This window comes from Polypterus senegalus, chromosome 3 (genome assembly GCF_016835505.1).
Source record: "Polypterus senegalus isolate Bchr_013 chromosome 3, ASM1683550v1, whole genome shotgun sequence".
Lineage (NCBI taxonomy): Eukaryota > Metazoa > Chordata > Cladistia > Polypteriformes > Polypteridae > Polypterus > Polypterus senegalus.
The window spans coordinates 24250915-24277105 of record NC_053156.1 but is presented as its reverse complement, the minus strand read 5'-3'; the positions used below and the strand labels follow the sequence as shown (position 1 = coordinate 24277105).

Here is a 26191-nt window from a genome sequence, read left to right as displayed (position 1 = left end):
CAGCATGCAGTTCATGAAAGAAAAGCCAATAATTTACAGAACCTAGAGTTTGTTTTTTTTTTTCCAAGAAGACTGAGCAACTTTCGCAGCTGAAAAAATAAAGGACCTCATTCACAGTTATCATAAAACACTGTCATTGATACTAAAGAGTGCAGAACACAATATTAATGAAGACTTTTGAACAGGACCATCTTTCAGGACTATCTATCTATCTATCTATCTATCTATCTATCTATCTATCTATCTATCTATCTATCTATCTATCTATCTATCTATCTATCTAATGTGTGAATTAGTGTGAAATAACAGTGTCCTGTTTTAGGAATCAACTGTGTAACAGTATTGCTCGTTTGTGTTGGGAGGTGTCACTGTGTTATTTTATTGCCTTTATCATCTGACTCTCTCAAAGCTACAAATGAAAATGCTTTATCTTTTAAAATACTAATTTTAACAAGTAACAGTATACTTAAAATACAAGAAGAATAATTAGAGAACACATTTAGATCCTTGAGAGCTTTTAGAGGAAAATATGGAGAAATATGAATATCATCTAACTGATATAGACATGACAATACTACTACTTCTGCTGCTACTACAACTACTACCACTACTGCTGCAACCCAAAGAAGAACATTGTTTTATTTTATTTGTCTTTTTAATCCTTGCTTTCCTTTCTATGGTTATGAAAAACTAGTGTCATTTAAGTTAATGAAAAATACATACATTTTCATCAAGACTATTGTAAATGAACGATGAATATTCTCTGACATGTTTGACTTAAATGGTCTGTTAGAATTATATGTATGTAATTGAGATTTTCTTAGATTGGAGTATGTAAAATAAATTTGTATTAAAAATTGTTACAAACCAAGTGATAGAGTATTTGCCATGTACTGTATTTTCTGTAATCATTGATTAGTGCAGTGATCTGCTGAAATTATGTCTGTTTTTCAAACCAACACTGATTAAAATTGATTAATTTTAGAACATTGACAGATGGAACTTCGACATTTTTGCATTAAATACAGCAAGTGGGGACCACGCCCTGAAGACCATAGTCATTGAACTTTTGACAAGACATGGACTGAATAGTCGATTTAAGGTGAGGAAAAATGCACTGTCCACTGTCTATAGTTATTCATGCTTTTAGATCCTCCGTAAATATCATTACTCCATATTGTTGGGGAACAGAGCTACAAATACATTTTTCAATACTGGCTTATGCAAAATAAAATAAACAAAAGAATTTTAGTCTGAAAAAATATAAAAGTATTAGCAGTGTACATTTTTGCATTTCTTTGCTCATTGTAAAAGTGGGCTGAACAACAAAATCTTCCAGAGATAGGCAACCCAAGTCCTAGAGTGCTCAAGTGGCTACAGGTTTTCATTCCATTGAGTTACCTAATTAGAAATACAAACTCCACTGGCGGTAAAAATGTAATTGCTTGATCCTAGTTTTGTTCTGCCACATAAAAACTTTCAACCAGTGTGATCTGATTTTTGTATGAGAAAATCAACAAAATGTAGAGTAGATATGAGAAGATTTACATTTTCAGACTCATTGATTCACATGGTGTTGAACTGATTTACCTATTGATTTTCTAATTATTTACTATTCCGTTTTTATTGACTACTGGCTTTGGAAGACTAAAAGTAAAAGGTGTGAATTAAGCTAGGCAGCATGACGTCACCATACTTAGTGGTGCTGCTTCAGGCAGCCAGTGCCCAGATAGTTACACATGAAGATGACAAGTTCTCCCCATATCATTGTGCATTTTCTAAAGTTCCTCCAAAATGATCCTTCCTCATGGTTGATGGTCAATTTCAGATTGTCTCTTTGTTAGTTTGGCTACGTGTGTGAAAGGGCGATCGAATGAACTGATAGCTCAGTTAGGTCTGGCTCCTGTCTTCTTCCATATACTACACAGATAGGCCTCAGTCCTCCTTCATCCTTACTTGGATTAAGCAGATTTGAGTACTTATGCATGCATGTGTTGATTAGACACTTTTTACATAACAGTGCTCTACATTAATTACACAAAAACATGTGTTAAATAGTAAATTAATTCATATTAAATTAGACCAAACCCATCAAGTAAGAAAAACCATTAACCAGTAATCATGCACAACATCATTTAAACAAATGCAGCTGTCCCTCTTTGTTTTGGGCAGGGGGCAGATATCTGGGTGTGGAGATCTCTGTGTCTCTATATGACCTTCCAGCATCTAACTACCACCATATTTTACAAGGTATTGAAAACTCTATCCCCTCATGATCCTTACTTTCCTGTCATTTCATTTTACACTTTCAATAATTAAAACAATATATTTGTCTTACTGTGCATCTATTATTGCATTAATTTTTGTAGTTCCATGCTCCATCCAGTTCCTGGTCTGAAATGCAATCTATGATTTTTTTTTCTTTTTTTATGGAATTCAAGATCCTCTGTTAAAAAAAAATTCCACCTGACTCTGCAACAGGTTAGACATGGGTTACCCTTCATTTGATTTCACATTGGATCTACTCATCTTCAAATCTCCCTTCCTAGCCAAAAATGAATCCATAGTCCAATCTCTGACTTTTAAAGTCTTTTAGATTAAAGTCTTTGCCCCCCAAAATAAGGCCACTTATTTTTTATGCCCCTCAGATGTGGAATCGTGTTGAGAAATTATTGGGACTGCTTCTGAGATGGCATCTCCATACACCTCTCACCAGAATTAAATATAGGTGACACACCTATTGTATTTCCTAATTGGTCTAGACTGGGTATTTGCACATTAAAAATCAGTTTTAGTGATTCAGGGCCCTAGTTGTTCCAATCCTCATCATTCCGGTTTTTAGGCTTTGTTATTTTTCTTTTATCTCTAGCTGTCATCTGTTCTTGGAACATGTGGAATTGCTCTCACTTTTTTACATATGTGCCAGATTTATTATTAATAATTTATTTTCAATTACTTTTGATTACAATATTTCAATTTTGTTTATAGAGGTATCTGCATTTTTGTTTATTTTTATGACTACAGCCATATTGAGTACTTGTAATACTGGCCATTGCTACCATGTGACTGAAAGCCATCAGGCCATTTCCTGTTGAAGACTGTAGCATGTTCCTCCATGTATCCAAGCTTTTAGATAATGAGTGAATCTACAATGTTTCTCTAAGGATTTTTTTAAATAGAGATTTGGATTTTCTAGTCTGGTTATTGAAATGTATGTTTTAGTTTTTGACAATGATTTGTATTTAGAATTTCTGGTTTTAGATATTTTTCTGGCTTTAGATCCAATGCATGTTATTTGAATACCCTTTTGCCTGACCCTTCCGCTAAGTTCATCTCCTGGTAAAAATTATTTAACCTAATCTTTAAACTTTGTCTTTTGGGAGTGCCTATTTTCCAGCCTAGGCATAAAAACCACAAGAGAAACAGAGCAGCTAATACCTGAGTCACAACACTCTAATTATGAACATGGGGAAAAGGCTAATAAGATTCCGGCCCACCAATGACATAAGGAGGAAAATCTGAATGTAGTTGGAGAAAGCAATATTAAAAATAAAATTAAGTCACTAAACATAAAGAAATAAATACAATATTTAAAGAATACTGTAAAGAAAATTTAATAAATCAAGGCAGTTAATGTTAGATATGTTCAAGTAAGTTAAAGGTGAAAACCTTCTACCTAAAACATTACATAAGTGTATGACATGAAGGAAAAATTAAGTCAAATGGACTGAACAAATTAGATTAGTTAAGTAAAGGTTTTTCAAAAAAATAAAAGCAAGGCAATATGCAGCATTGGTCAAAACAAGGTAAAAAGGATCATTAGCCAATCTGTAGAAATATCACTACCTATTGCTTTTTGTTGTTTTTATAGAAAATTCAAAGCTATAGATGTATGGTAATGAACACAACCATATTCAAATAGTAGTGTTGTAAATAAAAATTATTGTTGTTACTAAACAATATGGTGCCATCCAAAATATTGCAAAATGGTACAAAAACCAGAATTACTGCACAATATAACATCCAAAAACTAGTAAAACCAAATCCTTAAACCTTAGTACATGTTATTGACAGTCAGATGTAAATCACAATTTTTTTGGGAGAAAATGTAAAAACTCGTTAAAATTCACTTCCTTCAGACCACTTTTTTAGCTGAATAGTGATGTATTTTGGTGAAGGCTATAGTGAAAAGAATTTAAGAAGCTCACCTATTAATAATTTCACAAGACAGGTTTTGATAAATGAAGGAAAATAGTACTGGATCCTTGATTGATTGATTGATTGCCATCAAGCTTTCTGAATTTTTAACATCTTTGGCATCAAAAAATGCTTTTGACAAAGGTGACCAGGAACACACTGGTGCCTCGTACTTAAACTTAGTTCGTTTCCGGAGGCCATTTGAACTATTAATTGTTCGAAGTCCAAATTTGTTTTCACTATTAGAAATAAAGGAAAGTGAATTAATCTATTCCAGACCCTAAGCAATACCCATTTTGATAAACTTAACCAGCAAATATACATAATATAAGGTAAAAATAACACAATTAAAACCCTAAAAAATAATTTAAAACATTAAAACAATAAAATACGTAAATACTGTATGATAAAATGAAATGTATGGTGACATGTATGGATGCAGTAGCTCAGTGCTCTTCCTTTCGGTGCTTTGTTTGTCCTTTTTTGTATGTGTTGCTGCTCGTCATAATGACATTCTGTTGGGCAAATAATGTCTACAGCCTGCACAATCTCCTAAAAATAGGACTATGCAGTGAGCGGTCTGTTATAGCTGAGTTTCTCTGCTTCCATGACATCCTGGTGGACATAGCCAAGCGTCAGGGCTTCCCGTGGATTACTATCCCCACAGGTAGGAGACAGAGGCAGCACAGGGACAGAAGGCAGAGGCAAGGCTGCAGAGCTAGTGAGGTTGCAGGAGCGACTACACAAGCTGCCTCTTCCTAGGATTTTGCTTCAGCTGTCTTTGTTAAATGTTCACAGTGTGATACTGTTTAAAATGGAAATCATAAGCTGGTCAGGATGGTGCAAGGACATTTGCAAGAACACAGCCAATATGAAGCTCTTGGTCTGATACCAGGCACCAACCATTTGACAGTTGATAAAATGAGAGATTGTGGTCATGGCTATATAATGGTGTGACAGGGATATAAGGCAAGATGATACTGTATGTGTTTTTATTTTAATAAAGTACAATAGTAGTTCAATTATTGAAAAAAATGTAATTGTATGTGATTATATCTCGCCTGAAGAAGGGGCCTGAGTTTCCTCGAAAGCTTGCATATTGTAATCTTTTTAGTTAGCCAATAAAAAGTGTCATTTTTGTTGACTTTTCACTACATTCATAATGGCCTGCACGGTACCAAACTTTAGTACTACAAAAGGGTGAATTGTAAGCAAAAATTTCTTCCTTTTTATAATCACTTTGTACATATCTTTGTTATTTATTTATTTATTTAGTTAGTTCTCTGACACTGGCAAGCATGTTCCTCCACCATGGTGCAAAAACCGTCATAAAGGTTGCTGCATACACCATACAAAAAGCAAAAACGAAGCCTTCACATCAACAGGAAAATTCCCTCTTACTTTGATTAATTCAATCCTTTAGTATTTTGAACCTTTGTACTTAGTGGTGAATAGCTTCCTGAAATCAAGTCAGCCCTGATCTGTTGCTCTAGTGCAGCAGTTTCTTTCTGACTGTAATATTGTGTCACCATCTTGAGAATGATTGCCCTTGAGGACACAACTTTATGATTGTAGTGACTGCTGTGCTCTTTATGTGGGACTGCAAAAATTAAGCATGAATAAATAGTGAACTGATCTAGGTTCTGTGGCAGTGGGGGCTTTTAACATTGAAGAGATGTCACTAATACCCTCTAACACTTTGGAACAGACATAGGGATGTGTATTTTGAATTTGTGGCTGCTGGCATAGACTCTAGTAAAATCACAGAAAAGGTAGCTGATTGTTTTCTTACTGTAAGTGGAGAAATATATTTAAATATGATGCCATTTGTATTTTTGATTTAACAGTACATGTTATAGCATTCTGCATATTAAGAGTACTCTTTGAAAGGAAGAACATGTTGTTACTCTTTTTATATTTGGTTCTGCTTTCATTATAGCTACCCATTTTGTCCTGTACAGGTATGAAGTAGGCTGGAGCTAATAGTACAGTAAAAGGTGCCACACAAGATGCAAGTCTAGATGGTGTGATAGTCTACACATACTCAAAATAGGCCAATTTAGGGTCATTAAAAAAAATGTGTTTAGGCTGTGGGAAGAAAACTATTTGAGCGCATGAAAACTTGCACTTTGAAAGTCCACATAGACAGTGCCTGTTTTGGGATATGGACATTTAGGCATATCCATCTATATTGAGTGTTGTGAACACTCAGATGTTAAAGTACTCACAAAAGGCAAAGTAAAGAGAATTCAGACCAGGAAATGGACATTTTCATAAGGAACAGGTGAAAACACAGACTTTAAACAATTAAGTGTATAAAAACTAAACCTTAAACCTTTTATCAAAATGATGGATGCAAAACTAAAATCTAAGATTTTGCAAAAGGTCATTTAACTAATTTTGAGTTATGTTCACACAATTATAAACAATTATAAACAACACTAGCAACAATCCCAAACTATGCCAGATGATTCTGGGATGACATCCTCGTCAGAACAACAAGAAATTACAAGCAGCACAAATAAATTTATTTTATAAAAAAAAAAAAATTCTATAAATGGGGAAAAATCAATTTCTGACACTTCAAAGGTTCATAACACCAAGGACTATTATTTTGTTTATTATTACGTAACAGACATTGTACAGAATTAATTAACATTTGACTACAAACTACAGCAGTTATGCATCTGGGTTTCACATTTAGCACCTGTTTAAAAATCTAGAATATTCTGAGACTTTGGAAGAAAGCAGATAGGAAATAAACTGTACTGAAATTATTAGCTATGGAATGAAAATCCCTTTCAGCTTTTTCTTTATTTGTCTTGATCTGAACAACTTATACTAACAATTAACATCAATTAATCAGGAATGTGGTAGTTTGGAGATGCTGCAGTCATTTGCACCCTTGCATAACCATTCTCTTCTCCTAATGCCCTTAACTTACAAAGTATTCAACGTATAGAAAATGAGGTATTTCTGTATTGACCTTAATTTCAGCCTTTCAGCAACCCACTTATTCTATTATGCATAAGTCAAAAATTCTGTTAAAACAAAGAATGTTCTCTTTAATAATACGGAACAATGGAAAAAAAAAACATTTCTGAAAAGTACATAAGGTGATAATTTAGAAAAAAAAAATTTCTAGGTATAATAATCAATTCCTTTTTACTATTGCAGATACCTATTGCATTTTTAATATCCTTCCTTGATGCTTTGGAAACTGGATACAACAAACATCAGAATCCCTATCACAACCAGATGCATGCTGCAGATGTCACTCAAACAGTACATTGTAGCCTTTTGGCCACAGGTTTAGTGGTAAGATCTTACCTTTTGTTTTATCCTTATTCAGGTATAACTTGGCAAGATAGTGCAAAATTGAGATTCAGTTGACAATGTTTGGTATATGTAGAATTGCAGTTATCAAGAACAATAGATGGAAAAAGAGCACAATAAATTAAGGACACATAGGATTAGGGTCTTAAAAAGTTTATACAAATACAAAGAAGAGTGAAATGGCAAAAATCTTAATCATTCCCAGTGAGCTATATGAAAAGCTGGAATCTGAAGCAAGTCTTTGGTTATGTATGACCTTCAGGCCAGTGCTGCCAGTACAGTAGAGACTATTGCTCCTGCTATCCTGTAATTGAAAAGATTGTTGGGGGGATGTTTATGAATGTTAAGTTAAATGCGATTAATCATTTTAAAATAATCAGAGTCACTTTTTTTTATTTTTTTATTTTTTTACAGCATTGGCTAAAAGAGCTAGAGATCTTGGCGGTGTTGTTTGCAGCAGCAATTCATGACTTTGAGCACACCGGTACAACAAACAACTTCCATATTCAAACAAGGTACATTAATCGTTCTTCATTTGATTTTTTTTTTGTTTTGTACACTGTCACAAAGTGGTTTGTATTAGTATTTTAGAAGTACTAATACAAAAATGGATAAAATTGTAAGTTCAAAACTAAAACTTAGATAATTAGTATTTTCTCAGAAAAACTGTAAAACCATAAACAGACTTGGAGGAATATAATTAGCAATCAACACCTGAGAATATATCACAATTTAAATAGAGAAATATAACTTTAAATAATGTCAATCTTTAGTATCATATACTACGGAAAAGATAAATCTCTTGTCTCTTCATACTTTTTTTCGTGCCTTTTTGAGATCCTAAGCAGTATACCTATTTTGGCATACTGACTTCACATCACCCCTATTTGCTGTGTGAGTCAGAGTGTTCCAAAGGCCACGGGGCCACAACAACAACAGCATTTATATATATATATTGTACATTTTCATACAAAAATATTAGCTCAACATGCTTTGCAAGACATAAAGAAATAATTAAAATTACAAAAATAAAATTAAAGTGAATAGACTCTAAATAAGCAAATAAAAAGTAAAAAAAGAAGACTTCCTTAATGTAATTACACATAGCATAATGTTCTTTTACCTACACACATTTGTAAATCTCTAATACTTAATAATGGTAAACGTTAGACTCTACTGCTATAGTCAGATCGCCAGGGAGGGGAAGAAAATAAAGCTCCATTTGGCAGGATGCTGGAGAAAAAACCTCTGGGAGTTCAAGGCCAAAAGCTCAGAAAGCTCCCAATGGGTGTTCTACAACCAAAGCTCTGTACTTGTTAAATCTGTTGGAAAGTGTTTATTACAGAATGACACGCAGCAAAAGAAAGAGTATGTAGCTCATATAACCTGTTGAAGTAAGACCTGTGGTGGAAAGCTGGTGGCAGTCAATAGTATGGCTGCCTCACAGCCTAGGATTATAATGTGGCTTGGCACTGTCTGTGTGAAATTTGCATGGTCTTCTTTTGTCTGCAGAGTATTTTTTTTTTTTTCCTCCTGGGTTTCCTTGCACTTCCCAAAAAATGTGTGCTTGGCAACACAGTATTGAATGTGTGAGTTTGCTGAACTTGATTAAGCAAGTTTAATAATAAATAAAAGGAAGACTGATGTATGCAAAATTATATTGTGCCTGAAGAGGTAACAAAATGATATCTTTTTGTAGTATAATTTTAACGTATGTATTGCTCTTGTGCTCTATTAGGATTTACAACAGCTCTAACAATATTTTCCTTTTACTGTAAGTGTAATACAGTTTTCTCCAGACCTTCTATTATAACAGTTGTACAGTTTTAAACAAAACAAATCAGTGGTATCTAAGTAGACAAAAGTATAGAGGCAAGGATTGGAATAAATGAACAGAGGCAATAAACCTGGTTAAAAGTAATGTGTGGTCAGCTTGAAACTACACAACATAAAAGAAACAGAAACATTTCAGACAAATAAGTAACAGTAATTGTAATTGTAGAACTACAGAGCACATGATATATCATATTTTGAGTGTGGGGGTTTAAGTAAGGTTTTCTAAATCTGAAAGGTTTATAAAAACATGAAATGTTAATTTGTTGCTCTCACATTTTATAGATCATACGGTATTCCTTTCATAAGAGTTAAGAAATAAATAAGGAGAATTATTTAAAATAAAAAATGTGTAAATTTACAGATGTATAAAGAAAACTCATTCTGACGAAGTTTTTTCCTAGCAGGTCTGAACATGCCATGATCTACAATGATCGATCTGTTCAGGAGAGCCACCATGTCAGTGCAGCTTACCGACTTATGCAAGATGATGAGATGAACATCTTCATAAACCTTTCCAGGGAGGAATGGATGTAAGATATTTCTATTTTTTATGTTTTTTCTTCTGTAGTTCTTGTTAACACAATAGAGTATTTGTCACATTTAAAATATGTTCAGTACATAGGAGAAGGCTAGAAAAGATTTTTCATTAAAGCAGTTATGGATTACTGAGGACTCCTGATTTCCTAGTAATGCCATATTTTATATGCATAATACAACCTCTTTATATTTGAAGCAACTGTATGTACTATTTACTGGTTTGAAAATCTGACCGTACCATTTGTTTGAATTTCAGAGAGTTGCGAGGCTTGGTTATTGAAATGGTGTTGGCAACAGACATGTCCTCTCATCTAATGCAGGTGAAATCCATGAAGACATGCCTCCAACAGCTGGAGAGGTGAACTTTTTGTAAATATCAATTAACCGCAAAAAGAAATTTAAAGAATTTATTTTTATGACAAGCAAAATTAAGACATCATGTGTGATCCAATCATTCTACATGGTGTTATTGTTCATTTGTCGTCTCAGAACAACGAAAATAATTACTTAACAAATAATAAAGTTAATATTATAGGTAACACTTAAATAAATGTTATTGTTGTTATCATTATTATTATCTACAGTAAGGATTCCCAAGGTCAGTCTTGGTGTACCAATGCGGCTGCAGGTTTTCATTCCAACAAATTTCACAAATAACAAATAGATAGAACTTCATCCTCGGAAGGAATTTGTCTTTTTACAGAAGCTAATTAAATAAATGAATACATACATATACACACACATAACATGGTGAGCACACACTAGAATGACTGGTAAAAAAAAGAAAAAGAAAACGAAAAACCTTTTAACTTGGCAGTCACAGTCACAGTGAGGCATTATGCTGGCATATTTGTTTTGGTATAAAAGAGCCCAAATAGTTTCTTGACCCACCTCTGCTGAGTAATTTGTTGCCTGGCAGTTCTCAGTATTAGTCTGTCAGAGACAGGATGTGCAGCATTGTTCATAATTGTTCTCAGTTTTGTTTTCATTCCCTCCTTTGCTGCTATCTCCAGGGGGTCCTGAGTGTTCCCCAAAATTGAGCCTTCCTTTTTAATTAGCTTGTTGAATCGGCAGGCCACTCTTGAAGTGTTATTAATAGCCCAGCACACCACAGCATAGAAAATCTCACTGGCCATCACAGAATTGTGGAATATGTGAAGGATGTCAATTCACACATTCTAAGATAAAAGAGCCTGCTCTGCCACTTACTTCTGAATTATCTAATTGTGAACTTAGTGTTTTTATTCTCTTATTTTGCATTTAGAAATGTGTACTAGTACATTACCGTATAAGCAGAATTCAAAATTTGCTTTATTTTTTTAAATGGCCTTTGTTGCACATTTTCAATGAAGAACTTTTTTTTGGGTTAGTTTGGTTTTAGTTGGTTTTTCATTAGTTTATATCATCTAACTGCTGTCACTTTTTAAAGAACTGGACAACAGGTCTATAGTATTTCAGCCAAGGTTACTTCGTCATTCCCGCTTTATTGAAAGCAATTAGCTGACTGATGAGGTGCTATATCTAGTTTTCATATAGCGTTAGTACACATACATAAAAACATATTTTTCCCAATGTAAAAGTGCAATGTGCAGCAGTGTCCTGTTCTCCTTCATTTATGTAGAACTTTGCTACACTCAAAATTTCAATAAGGGCATCTAGAGAGATAAGGAACCTGCTTTTTTTTAATCGTAAACAGATACATTATATTAACACACAAGCCATATGTGATGCCAAGATATTACTGAAAAACATCACGTCTTCGTGGCTTGGGTCAACCCATCATTTATTTATTTTGAGGCAATCTAGCTTTGGAAGAGCACTATATTATGTTCTATACCGGGTGGGTAATGTTGGTCCTGGAGAGCCACAGTGGCTGCAGGTTTTTGTTCCAACCCAGTTTCTTAATGAGAAGTCAATTCTTACTGATGAAGCAGTTATTGCTTAAGTGACATTTTAGTGGTCTTACTTGTTAAGGTTCCCCACCCTTAATTGTTTATTTCCGTCCTAAACAGCTGCATTCACTGTTTTAATTGCTCCTTATTAACAACTAGCAAAATATCCACGCTTCGAAGTGGCAAAGTACTGCCTTAATATTTTATTTAAGAAGAAAAGTAAACCTTTTTAAACTGAGGGAAAATGTACCAGTAATTATTTGTTAAGGATCTCTTTGTATGCCAAGTTGTCAGTTTGGCCCTCCGGTTGTAATATGACCAAGCTGTGCGCTGAGCTTACTCTTGAGCATGCAACGTACAGTTGGCCATGTGAAAAGCAATCTTGCCTCAAATCTCACAGCTTGGATTGCTGCTGTCATAATCGGTTTGAGTTTCATGGTTTGTTTCAATTATGACAGTATTTGTAGGACTTGTTGTGTTGAAGTGACATTCGGCATCTCACAAACGTTATAAGCATACAACCGGTTTTATCGATAACTTCCAGCTTTTGAGAGTTTAAACATTCATAAACATCAAAGTGTCCATTACTCAAATCGTCACCTGTGAATCTAAGTTGTTTAAGAGGCATTGGCGGTTGTCCAAAGGTGTAAAATATTTGGCCATTTTGGTACACTTGAAAGCGACAACCGAACAATTCAGTGGCAGCCATCAACTCACATGCAGAACAATAGGTGAAGGGCTTAAGCATTTCACTCTTATAGTGCTCCTGTGTAGTATAATTATCTCCTGTACCGTCATCAGTCCACACCTTGAACCTGTCCCAGTCATTCAATACATAAGACACAATGTTCCTCCGTATATCAAGAGTGAGCCTGATATGGCCGTGCAATTTGTAACACAGAGAATGGAAAAGGCAGGCACCATCTCCGGGCTTGGAAACCACTCGGTAAGTGACAGTTCTTTGATCGATGGTGATCACCTCGATAGACATGTTAATGGGGGTACGGTTGGAACGATAAAGGAAATGGGTACCTGAACAATGTAAACCAAGTCTAAAATACCTATACAATAATTATAACCGTAATAAACAAACAATAAAACAGCGGAGAAGCCGTGGATTAAATAAAAAGGCTGCAGTTATCAGCAGGGAGACGTGAATACCGTGGCGAAGCAAGGAAGGGAATGAAGGGACCGGAGTGACGGACAGCCTTATATAGGCAGGCAGCCAACAATGTGGGAGGCGTGGAGATGGAGGACCCAACGGCGCCTCACACAGCGACCGAGTTGCAGGCTATGGACGTATATATGTACGTAAGTAGGATTCAGTTAGCGTTGGGAACCGGCGTACCAAATTTCTTGGAGATGGGCCGATAGGTAACAAAGACCGTTGGAAAGTTCCATATGGCAGCCGACAGTGGCGTCATACCACCGAAATAAGTACGTACATCGGTTTCGGTTAGCGCAGGGAAGCCGCCTACCAAATTTCGTGAAGATGGGGCCATAAATAAGAAAGTTTAACATGGTGGACGTTGTCGACCATTATGACCGTTACACGTAGAATTTCGAAATGAAACCTCCTTAACTTTTGTAAGTAACCTGTAAGGGATGAGCCTGCCAAATTTCATCCTTCTACCTAAATGGGAAGTTGGAGAATTAGTGATGAGTGAGTGAGTCAGTCAGTCAAATCAGTCAGTGAGTCAGTGAGGGCTTTGCCTTTTATTAGTATAGACTAGCAAAATACCCACGCTTCGCAGCGGAGAAGAAGTGTGTTAAAAAAGTAGAAGTGTGTTATGAAATAGAAAAGGAAACATTTTAAAAATAATGTAACATTTGCTTTCTATTCGTTTGCATAAGCACAGTTCTTCACCAGCAATTATTTAATGTTAGCTCAGACCAGGCACTTAAAAGTTTCTCTCGCACTTTTGCTGAGTTTGTGCCAAACAGTATTCTATCTCTGACCATCTCATCTTCGTTTGCATAAGCGAATGAAGTCCTTCACCAGCAATTTTAATTCAGTTACAAAGTGATCATAAGTCTCGTTTACACCCTGCGTCCTCTCAGTAAACTTGTATCTCGCAAATATCGTATTCGCCTTAGGCATGACAAATGCCAGCGGCAGTATGTCTATGAACTTAATTTAAAGTTAAGCTTTACACTTTGCTTTCCTATTTGTTTGCATAAGCACAGTCCTTTACCAGCACGTTTAACTCTGTTACAGCAATTTTAACTCTTTTACAAAGTGATCCAAAGTCTCGTTTATACCCCGCATTTTCTCATTAAACTTGTATCTCGCGAATATCGTATTCGTCGTAGACATGACAAATGCCATCAGCAGCGTGTCTATAGACTTAATTTAAACTTACGGTTTACACCGTGCTTTGTTTCCGCAGTAGCTGCACTTATGAATATGCTTGTATGCGTTACTCGCTTCATATTCTTTGCTGTCTTCTCAATTGTGTAATGTGTTTTTTGTTCAGTGCTCTTTGGGGCTGTTCCTTGTTCTCTGTGTACTGCATTGACAAAGTCAGTTTATGTGAGCCGCTCGGAGTACATGCATCGAAGGTTCTCAGCTGTGCTTGTGGTATCTCGTGCGATCTTGCGATGTCCACGGCTTTATTTAATGTTAGCTAAGACCCGGCACTTAAAGGTTTCTCTCGCACTTTCACTGAGTTTGTGCCAAACACTAGTCCATCCATGACTATGTTTTCTCGGTTGCATAAGCACAGTCCTTCACCCGTGAATATTTAGCGGCAGCATGTCTATTGGATTGGCCGGCCTTATATGGGCAGGCACTCAATTACGTGGGAGGCATGATGATGCGGGACGCAACTCTGCCTCACACGGCGACCGAGCTGCAGGCTATGACTGTATATATGTACGAAAGAAGGTTCCAGTTATGACTGTTACACATAGAATTTCTAAATGAAACCTGCCTAACTATTGTAAGTAAGCTGTAAGGAATGAGCCTGCCAGAAGTTGAAGAATCAGTGATGAGTCAGTGAGTCAGTCAGTAAGGGCTTTGCCTTTTATTAGTATAGATAAGATGTAAATGACAATACAGCTAGCAGTTCTCTATCTAGCTTGTTTCCATTAACATCTGTGTGTGTTCATCATACACTGTTTGATTTAATAAAACACTAAATAGAAAATGTGACAGGCTGAAAATTATCCTTTTTAGGCTTCAGATCATTTGGATGATATCCTACGATATCCTTACCTTGCAGAGCAACAAGCCATAAAATTAAATAAGGTCTGAAATTGACAAGGATTGGTTTCTAATTAAGTAGCTGGGTTGGAATGAAAACCTGTAGCCACTGTGGCTCCCCAGGACCGACATTGCCCACCCCGTTCTTATACTACTTGTTGTATCAGCAATTGTGTCATTACATGTGCCAACTAATAGCGGAAGCCGCTTAGACACTGGTACGCCTTTCCTGGACACAGAAGAGAGGCTCTATAATACCATGCGTGATCTTACATGCTAAGTTGCAGAATGTAGCCAGATGCTCTTAAATGTGGCGAGGCCTCAACACGTCAGGATGAAGGCTTCTCTACCAGCATTGTGATTGCATATGTATGAGATTGATTAGCATCAAGGTGTGTCCATGAGTACACATTTACAAAGTGATTGTGATTTGTAAAGGGTTAGTTGCATAGAAATGTACACCAGGTTTTATAACTCTGAGTTGTTTTTTGCCATATGCATTTTCCTGTTTTTTTTGGAAAGTGCATATTTTGACACTGAAACCCATGCAAAGTTTTATAAATGAGGCCCCTAGACATTAAAAAGAGACAAATCATATAATGCAAGGAAAAGAACAATAATTGATGTCACACTCACAAATGCTTGCTACATTTCCCACAAAAATGAACAAACCCATCATATAATTTTTGAATTGACACAAAAAATGCAGAAACTGGAAAATAATAGCTTGTTTTTATTAAATATTTTTTACACTGAGGCATATAGAAAAATAACAGTGATTCTAGAATGCAATTAAAAGTAGACTAAAATAAACACATACATTTTAACTTCATTTTAACATACATTTGAAAATCTGGCCCAAATATGCTTGTGCTAACTCAAAAGCTTTCATAGACAACAGAGTCCAATAAAAGGTTGGTAAAAATGGCAATTGATGCCCTATTGTTACTTACAGATTGTGGAGGCTCTATAACTAATTGTGGTTCAAATCTGATACAATTTCTAAAGAGTTCCCATAAGAAAGTTATGAAGTCTCAAGATAAAGTTGTTCGCTGCTTTGAAGAAATAAGGACAGCAGGTACAAAACTTCACCAATAAAGAGCAGCTTCAGAGAAATATTAAATTATTATAATGTCCAAATTATGTGACCATGTTTAAATTTGAGAATGTGACTGAGTACGTATTTTTTCACTTTGTTTTTACTTTGATGCTCAACTTACCTTAAGCCCAAGGTAAGTAAGCTGGTGTATCAGAGCTGCAAATTGTGCACTGATGCCAATTCACAAACTTATGTTGTTTTTGTGAGGAACATTTCTTTAAATTCTTGTTACATTCATTATAGTGCATTGTGCTGAGCTCATGTAAAGAGTGGTTAAGTTTAATCTAATGAGGAGGTTGCTTCTCTAATACATGTTTGGTTTCTATATTATGAAAGGATAAAATCCAGAAAAAAGACACTTACTAGATGTATTGCTGGACTACACTGTAGGAACAATAAAGTAAAATTAATTGTAATCCTCAGCCATTGAAGATTTACAGGAGACTTAATAGAAGAATTTAAAGTATTGATGAGGATAAATAAGATTGTTGTCAGCTAGTACCTTAAAAAAATGTTCTTCAGAAAGAATACAGATTTACAGATGGAAGCTCTTTTGCATCAAGCATTTGCATTGTTACTAGAACTCAATTTTCAACTCCACAACTCAATGAAACAGAATTTTTTTCTTTATTTGCAGGATTGAAAAGCCCAGTGCTATGTCATTACTATTACATACTGCAGATATCAGCCATCCTAGCAAACCATGGCGATTGCATGCTCGTTGGACTAAGACATTAATGGAGGAGTTCTTCAAACAGGTAGTTAACCAAATCATTTAATCAGAGTTAGTGGTATAGAGTTTATATAATATATAGTGAAAGCACGAGACTTCAGACTTTGGAAAGGTTTGGGGGAGCCACCCGTATAATATGTTCCTAGCTGCAAAGTTAGAGAAATGTAAGCAAAAGTAGTTTTACAAGACTGAGTCCAAAACAGAACTGAATTCCAGAGGAAGGGAGTGAAGCTTTATAGGAAGTCCTGAGGAAGTGATGTCGTCCTAAGGGCTGGGACCGGATGAAATGTCGTCCTCGGGGCCAGAAGTGATGTCGTCCTCGGCATAGACAAAGAATTACTAGACGTTGCATGACCAGCAGCATTGTATGTCAACGTCGCCGGCATATTGCGAGTGGCAATACTATGGAGTGAATAATGGATAAAGGTGCCTCAGACATGTGCTGTTTGGGATCGTACAAAGCGCTGTACGTTCCAAATCAGATCCCAGAGGATTACATTTCATAGGTAAGGCTGAACAATTGTTTTGGCTATATTTGGCCATTAGAAAATCCCATTTTATAATCTTAACTTTAGCTATGCCAGGCTAAGCTAGCAAAGCTATGCATTTATGTGCTCAAGTGAGCCTCCAAACAACATTTTGGCTAAACGTATTTAGTCACAAACTATGTAGATTGTTGTTAGCTGTTAATATTTCTCAAGCTTTGAAGGTTTCCCAAAGAAATCCACCTCAGGAAGCAGTGGGAGGTAGCCCTTCGATAGGATTTTGAGAAAGCTGTCCTGTGATGTGTGTCATGCTAGTTTGGTAACAAATGCTGTACCGGCATCATATGATCAAAGCTACCACTTGCTCACATTAAAAAACAAAGGAGGTTTGATGATTCCTTCTGAGGGTACAGTCAAGGTGGTCAAAGTAGCTGAGCGTGTTATCTGAGAGTCGACATGAGGGCAAGCTGACAGTGTATCTTTGATAATTCAGTTTGTTCGGGCTGAGATTGGTTCAGATGATGTGTTTTTTTCTCAAGGAGCACATTGGGGAAACACAGTTTGAAATTGACAACCATCATTTTATGCTCATGTCTGTAGTTGTGGCTGTCTTCCACAAACTAAGGCTGCACCATATTACCAGAATGAATACTCTCAAATTACAGAGTGGTAACACACAGAAAAAGCTATGAAAGACAGTTCTGTTTCAAGGATTTTAGATCCTATCCTGTATATATTTAAGTAACCACATTGTGTGTGTGTGTGCGCGTGTGTATGAGAGAGAGAGAGATTGAGAGAGGAATGAGTGATATGTTTTCAGAAATTATTAATCCAATTTGTATACAATAAAATTGTTTATTTTTGTCATTGAGTGTATCATTTCACTGTTGAAAGAAAGACCAGACTGCCAGTTACAGTCTTAACTATTTTGACTTTCAGACAGTGGTCAAGTTTTCATCTTAATAATTAATAATAATATTATATATTATTTCCTGGGAAAAGTCTGCAAGCAACTTAGAAAGAGAGTTAGTGCACCCTGCCGCCCCCTGGGCAGATATGTTACCATTGCCATTATAATATATATATAAACTGCTCAAAAAAATTAAAGGAACACTTTGAAAACACATCAGATCTCAATGGGAAAAAGAAATCCTCCTGGATATCTATACTGATATAGACTGGCTAATGTGTTAGGAACGAAAGGATGCCACATCATTTGATGGAAATGAAAATGATCAACCTACAGAGCCCTGAATTCAAAGACGCCCCAAAAATCAGACTGAAAAAGTTATGTGGCAGGCTAGTCCATTTTGCCAAAATTGAATTGCAGCAACTCCAAATTGTACGCAGCACTTTGTATGGCCCCTGTGTTCTTGTATACATGCCTGACAACATCGGTGCATGCTTCTAATGAGATGAGAGATGGTGTTGTGGGGGATCTCCTCCCAGATCTGCACTAGGGCATCATTGAGCTCCTGGACAGTCTGAGGTGCAACCTGGTGGCATTGGATGGACCAAAACATAATGTCCCAGAGGTGTTCTATTGGATTTAGGTCAGGAAAGTGTGGTGGCCAGTCAATGGTATCAATTCCTTCATCCTCCAGGAACTGCCTGCATACTCTCACCACATGAGGCCAGGAATTGTCGTGCACCAGGAGCCACTGTACCAGCATAGGGTCTGACAATGGGTCCAAGGATTTCATCCTGATACCTAATGGCAGCCAAGGTGCCTTTGTCAAGCCTGTAGCAGTCTGTGTGACCCTCCATGGATATGCCTCCCCAGACAATCATTAACCCACCACCAAACTGCTCATGCTGAATGATGTTACAGGCAGCATAATGTTCTCCATGGCTTCTCCAGACCCTTTCACTTCTGTCACGTGCTCAGGGTGAACCTGCTCTCATCTGTAAAAAGCACAGGGCACCAGTGGTGCATCTGCCAATTCTGGTATTCTATGGCGAATGCCAATCGAGCTGCATGCTGCTGGGCAGTGAGCTCAGGGCCCATTAGAGGACATGGGGCCCTTGGGTCACCCTCATGAAGTCTTTCTGGTTGTTTGGTCAGAGACATTCACACCAGTGGCCTGCTGGAGGTCATTTTGTAGGGCTCTGGCAGTGCTCATCCTGTTCCTCCTTGCCCAAAGGAGCAGATACTGGTCCTGCTGATGGGTTATGGACCTTCTATGGCCCTCTCCAGCTCTCCTAGAGTAACTGCTTGTCTCCTAGAATCTCCTCCATGCCCTTGAGACTGTGCAGGGAGACACAGAAAACCTTCTGGCAATGACACATATTGATGTGCCATCCTGGAGAAGTTGGACTACCTGTGCAACCTCTGTAGGGTCCAGGTATCGCCTCATGCTACCAGTAGTGACACTGACTGTAGCCAAATGCAAAACTAGTGAAGAAACAGTCAGAAAAGATGAGGAGGGAAAATGTCAGTGGCCTACACCTGTTAAACCATTCCTGTTTTGGGGTCATCTCATTGTTGCCCCTCTAGTGCATCTGTTGTTAATTTCATTAACACCACAGCAGCTGAAACTGATTAACAACCCCCTCTGCTACTTAACTGACCAGATTATCCCATAAGTTTCATTGACTTTATGCTATACTCTGATTAAAAAGTGTTCCTTTAATTCTTTTGAGCAGTATATATATATATATATATATATATATATATATATATATATATATATATATATATATACAGTATATTGTATATAATATAAATTTTAGTCACCAATTTTCATCACTTTCTTTTGTCCTCACATGTTGAACTAATAATTCTTATAGTCAAAATGCATGGCTGGGAAAATGTGGTGGAAGTCGTTGCCTCATTGGCCTGATTTAGCAACACTAGACTAAACATTGATTTGTTGTTATTTTCATCTCATCCATTTCCCACCATGTGAAGTTATCATTTATTAGCATTACAGCTACTGCATAAGTGTCATTCAAGTGGTCCAAGAGGGTGCAAGAAAGTCACTATGACTCTGATGCTGCTGGCATATAACATCGGTCAATAAAATGGGATAAGACAAAAATTCTTATTTTAGACCGTTATTTGGTATTTTATTATCGTTTTTGATTTTTTGACTATACTTTTACATTTTTTGCCCATTTAAAAATTTTTCTCTTTATTCCTGGACACACATATGCAGCCACAAAAACACTTGTCCATTATTTAAGGTGGATATATATATACTGTATACTATAGTGGAATTCTATTTGCTAGCCATTGAAAGTAGAAATTATGCCTACTGTTTATTTTGAAATGGGAGTGTAATGTCATATAATGATGATATTTACGACAGTAGAATTATCGGAAATAAAAAGGGTGTGGTTAAGCAACAAAAGGAAAAGAAGATACTTATGTTGGGGTAGCAGTATATGTTTGTATGTGCGGCATTCAATAAAAGTTCCTGTGATCAAGATACTTGCCTCTGACTGGACATTCAATGTTATGACAGTGACAAAAAATGCAGTTTACATGATTTAATGCATTGCGTTCCCAGCTGCATACGTGGGACAAACATTTAAACTTCAAGATGTATACAGGAATGTCACAATGCCGTTAAAAGGAAGCACCCATGGCTTCTAACAGATGCACATTCACAGACATTTTAGCTTGAACCCAGCATATACAGTCTTAAAAAAGAGAACATTCAAATAATAAAAAAACTTTATGACCAAAACCTTCCTCACCTTATTAATCCACCCCCCTTACTTACAACAATTTTTGCTATATATTGCCTTTGATTCCTGTATGTCTAATCATTTTCCTCTGATGATGACACCTAGTAGGTTGTCGAAAGCTTAGGAATAAAAAACCATTTTAAGATACGTGACTCATTTTCTCCCTTTGTGGATTTCTAGCTACTGATATGCAAACCTTATTTGTTGACAATTAGCTCACAGATTAATAAATCCTACAAGGAGGACATGAATTAACTTCATTTTTCTGCATAAACAAATGAATAAAATTTAGAAGCACAAAAGAATAACATCTGATGATTTATCTATTTAATTTAATCAGTGTTCTGTCAGCATACTGCAAACACAAGTGAGCTCATCCCTGTTGGAGGCAGACCATCATTAGTTATGTACTCAGCAAAAACTGAATTCTTCTTATCTTAATTGTGACAGAAATACAGTATTATTGACCTTTCCTGGAAAGGCTTTCTGTATTTGCATATAAAGTTTCAGATATCCAGATTTGCCATTAACAACTTTAAAATACAACCCTTCAATCTGCAGTCAATGGCCAAAACAATAAATGCATCATATAGTTATTACTATTGGTAAAGTATACTCATTTCCAAAAGAACAGGCTTGCCAGCCTACTGGCCAAGGACTAAACAAAAAGAGAGCTGAAGCAGTGTGTGCCAGTGACTGTGTGGAATTAAAGGATTGCCTTTATTAGTAGTGATCCCTTAGGATAACTTCTGGGTGGATTCAAAAGAATCATGCACAGCAATAACAATTGATTGGAAGGGAGAGAGATTATGGGCTTGAGTGTTGTAAAAACAAAGCAATCGCTGATCATTTAAAAGGAGTGGGACAACAAGAGTTGGATGGTTTTATACAAAGCATGATTAGAGAGGAAGCATCTCTTAAATTGACATGCTCAATTTCTCTGAGTTGGCTTCAGTTCTGGTTCCATCAAATAGAATTAGGAATCATGCTTGGTAACTGAGGCAACTAAGTGGCATGTCTTATTCTGTTCCATACTAAGCTATGAGTTTAGGGGAATGTTGTGGATTGAGAGTTCATGAAATTCCTGTTAGATGAGAAACAAAGCCTTGGAGAAGGTTCTAGGCTTTTTGTAGCACATGCAATGTTGTGGAATTCTTGTTTAAGTTAATGTTACGTTTGTTAGAAAATGGCAAAACATTATAACCTAAACTTTTGATTGAAAATGACAATATTTAAATAATGCCCACCTTTTTTATCATTGACAGGATTTATAGCATATTTAATGTTGCTGCATTGTTAGTTGCACTACTGTTGAAGTTAATTTGATGCTCATTGCAAAGGGTAAAACATAAAAAGCTACACTAGTTATTGAAAAACAACAAGAATTAATAATATATCACATTTAAATTATTACACCATTTGTAGCATTTTCCTTTTTATCAGCAAGAGACAAAAGAAAAAGATATAGTAATATTAAAAAAGGTTTAAAAGGTGTGTTCCATAATGTTAAAATCAGTTATAAAAAATACAAATTCTAAGTCATTAAATCTCTAACACTAAAGTAGTACAAGAAAAAATACCCCACTTTAAAACTTTCTAGGATCATTCCTGACATGCTCATGTTGTCGTGTACTAATGTAGACCTTTTAAGTCACCGGTTTCTTGATAATGATCTTTCTCCACACACACCTGAGGTCTGATCCAGAATTAGTTATTTACACAGCAAAAAACTGAGTTCTCTTTCATTTGAACAAGTGTTTTACTTTTAATTATTTCAAAAAACACTAAAATTTATTCAAGCATGTTTCCCATTATTTATCATGTCAATGGGTTCGGGATGTGCTGTTTTATTGAACAATGACACATGTTGCAATTTTAGACAAAGCAAGTAAACCACGAAGCTATGTAACTGAGGTTTTAATTACTTTATATTTACTCATTTTAATTACAAATTAAGCCATTTGTGGTGCCTTTATTCTGTATTTTGATTCATTTAAGTAAATCTATTATTTTCAATTTAATGTCTATCTACTGAATATGTAAAAGGCTAAAAGGTCGCCTCTAATCAATTACCTTAAAATTATGAACTACTTAAATAGACAACAGACAGTTCACTTAATTATATAAATGATACTGTTTTTGTGTGCTGCTTAACTCTTTGTTGTTGTAAACCTGCTTTTCTATCATTGTATCCATTGCAGAGCGTAGCCCAATACATTATTGTCTTTAACTCTGTGCCAGTTTAGTACTATCGGTTATCATAACAACAGAAAAAAAGGCCACAATCAGAAATACTACAATTGGAAAAAATTCATGAGTCCAAAGGTTACAAATCAGCAGCATTACTCTGTGCATGAGTATGCTAAATTGATTAAAAACAAATCAACCTTACCTTTGTCACTTGTAATAGTGTTTTACTGTGACTAGAGTTAACGGAGTGAAGTGACTCCATAAGGTAATTAGTTTGTAGATTACAGGAGAAATTATAGGAATGTAAAATATTCCACTAAGTCAACTGTGCCACAAATCCAGTTAATGGAGTATTGATTTTATTTGTGCTCATGCAATTAAACATAAATGATTTCTTGATATTTAGCTATTTGTTAAAGATGCATTGCTGCCATTGAAGTGACATCAATTACAAAGTCAAAGACTTTGTTTTATTTAAGGCTTTATTACTTTGGGTCTAACAAGGCATAAATTAGGTATATCACATCAATAGTTTAAATGCCCCTGTATTTCATTCTAACTTTGACACTCATTTCTCTGTTAATCTTCAAGATTTAAACTCATTTGGTATAAGGTGCCTTTTTATTTATCCCTGTGAACATTATAGAACTGGTGATGAACAAGGGAGCCCCTTAGCATAATGAACTAATTTGTAAAGGGACCACAATCCTTCTGTTCATTTAATGGGTCTAAACATTTACAGGGTCATGTGAGCCTCTTGACCAATCATCATGCCATTTGTGCCATGGTTCATCCCTCTTGTGTTGCAAAGGATCCAAATGTAATGTGACAGCTGTTCATTTGCATTGTCCTACCAACTTCTTTCAATAAATAATAAGAAGCAATTCTTTATAATTCTGGAACCAATACATTTATATAACAGACTCTTGCTTAACTCACTTCTCTGTCTCTCATTACTAGGTTTGAAAGGTTCTGGTTAGTCTCCGGTTTTTGTTTCTGTATTGTAGAAAAAATCTAAACCATAGACCTTTATATTGAGAGGCTCTTTGAGTCAGGGACATTCTTTGAGCCATGATGTCATGTTTTCTTTCCTTAACATTAGCTGTCTCTTCACACTATATCCAGATAAAGAAATAAAACAAACATCTTTATGGAGACCACACATGTCTTATGCCAAATACATAACATATAAATCAAACAAATATTCACTTTTATTTTTAGACATATATTTTCATTTTCTTCATTTAGCATAAACCACCCTAGAGTGTCACCGTGACATGATGATGGGGCTTGTGCACCTTAAGGATGCTTGAAGCTTGGAGCTTTGTACTCCTAGTAGGGACTCCATTGGTGCAGCAGTTTGGGCTGAAAGGTCTGACAAATAGTGGTTCACAATGACCCTCATGAAGTTACAAATTTAAATAAACAGTGTATTCTACCTGGGATAGGTTAACTGGGACCCATCCCTGGAGCCAGACCTTGAAGTGAGCACCTGGTGGTCAAGCAAGACATGTATCCCAGCTGTCCTCAGACTGAAACACAGCTGTCTTGTGGGCTCACTACCGATAAGATAAAGGGTGAGGGTCAAGAGTGATGCCAGTTTAGTAAGGGGCATAGGCAGGAAAGACCTGAATGAACAAGACTGTGGCAATAGAGACTGACTTTGGGAGCTTGGAACATTTACCTCTCTTGTGAGGAAGGGGCCTGAGCTGGTGCGATAGATTGAAAAGTACCAACTAGATATAGTTTGTGTCAGCTGCACACATACCATGGGTTCTGGATCTAAACTTTTTGACTGGGGGTGGTTTCTCTCCTAGTCTGGATTTCCAATGTTGGTTTTAGTTGGTTTTATTTATTTATATAGCACATTTAAAACAACTGAAAGTTGACCAAACTGCTTTAAACAGAATAAGAGCTGACAGTAAAAAATAAAAGCCACATGAGGGGGCAACTGTTCCACAATTTAGGACTAGCCACTGCAAAGGCATATGTAAAGCATACCTCGGACAGATAAGGACATACTCACAAGTTCCCAGCTAAGGCTGTGCAATTGGATTTTTCTCTAGTGGACAAGAGGGTTGTCTTAATGTGGTTATATAACAAACAGCTCTTCAGCGGATTCAGCCTTCTTAGAGATGGTGGATGAGGTGGTTGAAAGGGTGCTGCCTGCTGACTCAGTAGTCTTATTGGGTCACTTTAATGCTCATGTCAGGATTAACAGGGATAACTGGAGCGACATGGTTAGGAGGAACAGCCTGTTGGATCTGAACCGGAGTGGAGAATTGTTGTTGAATTTTTGTGTCATAGATTGTCGATAAAACACCCATTTTCAAACACAAGGAGGCTCGCAAATGTACCTGGTACCAGAGAACCTAGAGGACGAAAGTCAATAACGGATTTCATAGTTGTGTCATCAGGTGAAGAGAGCTACAGAGCTGTAAACTGATCATCACTTGGTTATTGGCTGGCTTCAATGCAAGGGGTGTAGGCCAGGTAGACTGAGGAAGTCTAGGCAAGCAGTTAAGATTTCCTAGGAATATCTAGCTAACGCTTCAGTTTACCCCAGAAACATTTTCTCCCATGTGAAGGGTGAGGTTGGGGACATTGAGTCTGAATAGGATAGGATGAGAATCAATACCTCCAAATTTGAGGTCATGATTCTCTTTCAGAAAAGAGTAGATTGCTCTTTTCAGGTGAGGTGGGTGTTACTGTCCTTAGTGGAGGAGTTCAAGAAAGAATGAAATCACGAGCACAAGTGGCAGAAATGATGTTTCTTCGCAGTTTGGCTGGGCTGAAAATCCATGCTGTGGTGAGGATTTTAGTGGTTCAAGGGAGCCTCAGGCTACAGACACTGATCATCCAGATTAAGAGAGGCCTGTTTAGGTAGTTTGAACATATAGTAAGGTCTGAGATTGGCAAGGATTAGTTTCTAATTAAGCACCTGGGTTGTAACAAAAATCTGTAGCCACTGAAGCCCTCCAGGACCGA

General features: G+C 36.4%; 1 protein-coding gene across 2 annotated transcripts in view; it reads left to right on the top strand.

The window, feature by feature from the left end:
• LOC120524929 (calcium/calmodulin-dependent 3',5'-cyclic nucleotide phosphodiesterase 1B-like) overlaps window positions 1-26191 on the top strand; it is a 93611-nt gene that overhangs the window by 58021 nt on the left and 9399 nt on the right. For both annotated transcript variants that reach the window (XM_039746800.1, XM_039746801.1), the window contains exons 5-10: window positions 986-1102; window positions 7375-7515; window positions 7948-8048; window positions 9774-9899; window positions 10163-10264; window positions 16740-16860. In XM_039746800.1, coding sequence (XP_039602734.1) covers window positions 986-1102; window positions 7375-7515; window positions 7948-8048; window positions 9774-9899; window positions 10163-10264; window positions 16740-16860 — 708 coding nt within the window. The remainder of the gene's footprint in view (window positions 1-985; window positions 1103-7374; window positions 7516-7947; window positions 8049-9773; window positions 9900-10162; window positions 10265-16739; window positions 16861-26191) is intronic.